Source organism: Harpegnathos saltator, unplaced genomic scaffold, assembly GCF_003227715.2.
Source record: "Harpegnathos saltator strain DR-91 unplaced genomic scaffold, Hsal_v8.6 scaffold170, whole genome shotgun sequence".
NCBI lineage: Eukaryota > Metazoa > Arthropoda > Insecta > Hymenoptera > Formicidae > Harpegnathos > Harpegnathos saltator.
This window is the reverse complement of record NW_020229951.1, coordinates 403,173-409,185: the sequence shown is the minus strand read 5'-3', so window position 1 is coordinate 409,185 and position 6,013 is coordinate 403,173. Positions and strand designations below refer to the sequence as shown.

The window sequence follows — 6,013 nt, the reverse complement described above, 5'->3', positions numbered from 1 at the left end:
GGATCGGTTAGAAGAGAATCTTCGGAGACTACATCGAAGATTTCCATCTTTTTCTTGCTATCCTGTAAAAATAGAAATTAAAAACCAACTGAAGAAATATTATTATATATGTTAACATAATGTTCTCATGTATGTGTTGAATATATCTTCACCTGCGTGCGTGACACCATATCAGTTCTAATTGTAGAGTCTCATTAATTAATTATGTGTGTGTGTGTGTGTGTGTGTGTGTGTGTGTGCGTGTGCGTGTGCGTGTGCGTGTGCGAGGTCCCACAAGATTTACATTCGTTCCTGATCTCGAGTGTCGCAGCGTGTGCTCGACAGCGATATCCGTATATGTTATTTCACACCGGCGAGATAGAAAAGGACCCTCGGGATGAAGAAACGCGGAGGTGTGGGCACTCTGAGTTACGGTATGCCGAAGCATGTTATTTCAAAACGCTCATCCGTGAGTTGATTTGTTCTGGCAAAATCGCTCTCTCGCTGCATTAGCAAACTAACTTTTGTTTATTGATAATTTCGAGAGCAAGAAAGAGAGAGAGAGAGAGAGAGAGAGAGAGAGAGAAGACAAGTCAGTTCGCGGCATAAAACTGCCCATCGAGGTCTGCTCGTTAATAGAAAGAATTGGTATCAAGAAAATCGTCCAACCTCTTATCTGGCTGTAAAAAAAAAAAAGAAAAGATATTAAAAGGACAAATATATCGCGGGCAAATTTCTTTCTCGTTACTTTTCACAATCCATTAAATAATTAACTTGTGTGTATTCGGATAGAGTAGCGCGCAACTTGGTTGACACGTATTTCGCTATACAAATGTCTAACTAAATTGGAAGTACGGTAAATAGATTTCATTGTATGAGATGAGGTAATAGTCAGGTATTCGGAGTCGCGGGAATGGAATGAAGTGGATGACCTAATTTGCGAAGAACAAAAGCTCAGCCACACAAACTCGACGCATCAAGGAATGGCACCAACCGCGGTTTCGACAAGGTCGCTCGGCGCTGACCTTGACGGGCTACTTCGTGCAGGAGACACGGAGGGACATTGACGATGTGACGGTCGCTTAGCGAAAAATATATCGTCATATATTTCGATCGATTACCATCAAATACAAAAAGTTAAAATTTATTCTTACTTATTCGTAAAATTCTATCTCGTGTCGCGTGCATACATACATAGAATAACGAAAGTATTTCTAATTAATCAGACATTAGAAAGTCGAATTGTAAAATTTACACAATATACATGTGCACGAAGCGATAAAGTATATTATTTACAATAAATGACCTCAACAATTCGTACTTTCTGATCGTAGAACAGCGTCTTAACTAGTCGTCATGGCTCAGTTTATACATCGTACTCGTTGCAAAATTCAATCTCGTGATATGTCTCGGCTATCCAGCCCAGGAAATACTTGATTTTTTCCGTTGCCTCATCGGTAGCTTTGTAGCCTTCGATAGCCTCGGTGAGACATTTTGATAAAAGTTTTAACAAAGGCTGCGAACAAGAGGCTTGATATTAATCGCGAAGATACGCGGTAGAGTAGTGCTCGATTCGACACAAAGGAAGACAGAACAATAGGATACTTGAATAATTTGTAAAAGTATCGAGTAAAAGTAGAAAAAATTATAAAGCGTCTTATATATATATATTTAAGTATATGTAGTTTAAGTATATGTATATTTTATATCCAAAATACATTTTTGTCCTTTTTAGTTTTTATTTAACGATTCGTGCCATATTGCGTACACTTACCACAGGCCAGTCCTGTCTGAACAAGGCTACACACTGATCACTTAGACTGTCTCCATCGAGTATTTCGGCTTCTAATAACCTCCTTAAAAATTTACCGTAGATCGGCCACATTATATCGTTTTCCGGTTGCGCAAACAACATCATATTTCGAGGACAAAATAGCCTATGCATGGGTGAGTCGTCTTGGTCGTCTTTCAAACAATCCAACGACCATATCTTGATTAATTTATCTTGTACCTCTCGTGCAAAGAGGTCCGATCTGTATGCAACTGAAAACAAGCAGCGTGATCGTAAAATTTTATAGTTTTGTAAAATTTTGTAGTTTTTTCTTCTGTACTATAGATGTACCTAAAAATAGGGAGAAGTCGATACTGAGATTATATAAGACTTTTTCCGGTCCCGGTAACAGATCAGCCCTCTGATGAACGTACAATACATTTTGTCTAAAATATCCAATACTGAAGACATAGTCATACTTTCCCCTCTATTATCTACCATGTCCCATATTATTCCTGTAAAAAGATACAAAGTAGAAATATACACCTAAATATCAATAAAACGAGGAAAATTTAAAGTTGTCAAAAGAAAAAATTATTTCTCAAGTATTAAAAGATTTAAAGTATCATCAATATTCAAAGTCTATGAAGGAATCCTTACTCTGAGTTTGTCTATCACAACAGTAGGACTAGGAGCGTCTGAACTGTGACGTTTCTCTTGCTTGGTATGCACCGGACTGTTATTCCGAAGAAATCTATTGATCTCGAGTTCCATGTCCTTGATGAATAACGAACCACCGACGATGTGCGATTGAATCCACTGATATATCCGTTCCATAGCCATCCTAGTCGTAATCTTTATGCACATCTCCTTCACCGGTGTCAAAGAGTCTTCCGCAAGTAGCGATTCTATCGCTGTTGTGACTCGCGTCTCGCAAATCATCGGAATCGTTTTTTCGCACTGCTCCTTCAACTCTTTCGACACGTTATTGGCCAAAGTATTCATGTCATTCGCAAGAAGATCCTGAATATAAAGGATATTAAATGTGACACATTTGTAACAAAAGTTACGATATTACGTTGTAAGAGTACACTGCAAAACAAGAATTGTCCTTTGGTCTAAGTAAATTTTTACCTTAAATTCCTTAATATAATTCATAGAAGATTCGCTTTGCGTTTCAGAATCTCTCTCAATGTGCATTTGTTTCAAGATTTTTCGGAAAGAATTCAAATTAGCTTCTCGCGAAGAGGACAGCATCGTGTTGCATATATGCTTCACGCAAGTTGACGCAACTCTGTCGGAAACGAAATCGACGGTTTTCCGAGTGGAAGCCGGTTGGCCATGAAAAAATGCTTCTTCCAGCTGAAGCTGCGAAAATATGAAAAACAAATATTTATAAGTATAACATACGAGAAATATAACTTTAGGAACATAAAAAGCAGAGGCGTACCTCTAAATGCTTAGCACGTGTGCCGCCGTTAAGTTTGCGCAGTTGACTGGTAACTGGCGTGACATGTTTGTTGGAACTGATACTTAGATTCGTCCCAGTACCGTTTAACACAGAGATTGTCGAGTCTGTTCGCGGACAACACATGCGCATTGTTCTGTCGGTAATTATGTCCAGTTTGTCCAAATTACATTTGACGGAAATTGCACAGTCAGTGACACAATGAGAGTTCCTTTTTTGAACGGAAGATTTCTCCATTTGCTTGAGAGTTTTTAGTTCCTTGATCTTGCAAGTACTCTGCCAAATGATGTAAAAGTCTTTGGGGAAATTCGGCAATTCAAACAGCCAGCATAAACTGGATTTGAGGAGCACAACTGCTTGTTGAGAAATCAGGCAGTCAGGAGCGGAGAAATCGATATGATTGATAGCACAGTAAACGCAATAGAGTAGCTCTAAAACTTGCTTATAGTAGGGTAAACGAAGAGATACTACATCCATCATGGCTAAGTACTTCACTATCCAAGGTATCGTCAATGAGAGTTTTCCCTCGATTATAGCATTTTGAAGACATGCTTGTAAATTCAATGATGGTAAAACCTGAATAACACAATAGAAATTTAGAACTATTAGAAATTTGCTGCAGTCCACTTTTAGCATTTTATTATAATTTCTATTATATACCTTGCTTCTTATCTCCACTTGTGTCATTATTATCTCCTTAGTAGTAGATTCAGACCTGTATGGCAATGACACTAAAAGTCCTAATACTTTTGCAAGTAGCCTTAGACTGGATAAACAAGTAGTAAAGTTTTGTTGTGTTTTTTCATCAACCATCGTTTCTATATATAGAAAAAAATATAAAGAATAAAAATTAATTTCTAATTGCTCAAATGTGTATTATATATGTGGAAGAAGTCATTATTAAAACAAAAGGAAATTATAGATACCTAAGTCTTCTATTTCACTGTTAGCAAACTGGTTATCATTCAGCTCCATTATCTCATACACAAAACAATTCTCTAAATGAGAATAAAATATTGGATTGAATGCATGTAATATAAAATCTTTAAAAAATTCCTGTATGCCAGGAAATGAAGGGCCATTGTGACTTTGTGATGGCAAGGGAGTCACAAATCTTTTACTAAGTTGTGTTAATTTTTCAGGATTAACATGTTTCAACGCTTTCAAGAAATTCAAACTCTCATCATCCACCATATCATCCTATAATTAAAAAAAAAGTTACTTGATTATCTGAAAGTCTTATAAAGATGCGATAAAAAATACAAAATATCTCATACTTGATGTCCATTTTGTATACATGATATCAGCAACTGAGACTTAAATAACCTAGCAATATGATAATAATTAGTGGAATCATTGTGTAACGTTAACATAGATCGTATTTTACTGCCCAGTGCAATTTGAAACACCCATCCTGGTACTGAGTGATTTTCCTCCCAGATTCGTAATATATCATAAAAAGCATCTCTCTGTTTTCTAAAAGTTTGAAATGCAAAGGAGGATGAGAAGTTCTCACGATTGTCAGTATCAATTTGGAAACACACGTTTATTTCTCCCATTGTGTGTATATGAGCTTCAGACACTGTAGGCAGCGTACACTGTAAATAATATTGAAATAGCCTAAGTAATTGAGTAAATACGTCGCAATACTATATACTGATAGTGCTTACAATAGATTTTTAATTACCTGCACGTTAATTAAATATCTTGTTCCTCTCAATTAAATACGTCGACATCCCTCGTGAGAATGTTTTTACCCGTACATGGTTTGAAGGTTATGTTAAATTTCAAAAACATGAAATTGAAAAATATCGCTGAGAGCAAAGTCTTGTTGTCAGACAGGGAATGCAAGGTGAGGTATTACGTGATCTTTGATCGCGCACCACGCATTTTCGGTCGTTGAAATACAATTTCAGCATACAGATGCACGTCACCGCGTCTTATCTTTTTCAGACACATTAGGTTGGGTTGCGGAACAGCCGTTTGACGAGATGGCGTTTAATTCTCCAAGCCGTAACCTGAAAATCATGTGTACTTTTTTAACTGTATTCTCTGTATTTTCACGAAATATTTCTCTTTCCCTCTCAGTCTTTCTTCAAAAGGTCTCAATATCTATCTATTTCATTCCAAATATAGAAAATGTAACATAATGCAGCTAAGAAAAGGACGAATACATCCACGTTGCCCAATCCGACTTGGCGTGAGCAATTTCACTAGGCCTGTTTGTTTTGTTTGCACTGCTGCCGGTTGCGGCGCGATCTTTAAAACGTGGTCTACAATGACAGTAAAAGCCTTTGCACGTAAAAATTTCTTAAACGTAACCGTAAAGTCGCAGGTTTCCAACACGTATCATCATATGGAGCAACGCAAGTAAAAATTCGCAAACGTAAAGTCAGCGGCACATGGTGTTTGTTTTTGTGCTGGATTGCTTGCTAAATGAAAATACTGCATTCTGATTGGTATATTTCCATCCATCTTCGGAAATCTACCAATCAGAACGCAGTATTTTCATTTAGCAAGCAATCCAGCACGAAAACAAGCACCGTATGCCGCTGGCTTTAGGCTACAACCGCAATCGCAAAAGTTCCGTCATGTTGGAATCTTAGGGCAAGAGCACAGGCTTTTGCATAATATATAACGCATAAGAGAATAAACCAATTAGTTTTCTTCATTTCCCTCCTCAGGATAGAAATGAAGAACTTTGATTGGTTAAGGTTCGTCTACATTAGCTGTAAGAGTAAAGCTAAGACTCCATGCATGCGGTGAGCTCCGGCAAACGGCTGCGGTGACCAATC

The 6,013-nt window shown here is 37.4% G+C and overlaps 1 protein-coding gene across 1 annotated transcript; it reads right to left on the bottom strand.

Moving 5' to 3' along the window:
* Nucleotides 1–1,061: 1,061 nt before the first annotated feature.
* Nucleotides 1,062–5,602, bottom strand: LOC112588191 (codanin-1-like). The gene is given in 11 exon segments (XM_025297133.1): nt 1,062–1,495; nt 1,754–2,022; nt 2,102–2,179; nt 2,182–2,296; nt 2,411–2,773; nt 2,885–3,118; nt 3,201–3,794; nt 3,879–4,036; nt 4,145–4,418; nt 4,496–4,816; nt 4,906–5,602. Coding segments are annotated over 10 exon segments (2,517 nt in total). The 5' UTR covers nt 4,778–4,816; nt 4,906–5,602; the 3' UTR covers nt 1,062–1,345.
* Nucleotides 5,603–6,013: the final 411 nt, after the last annotated feature.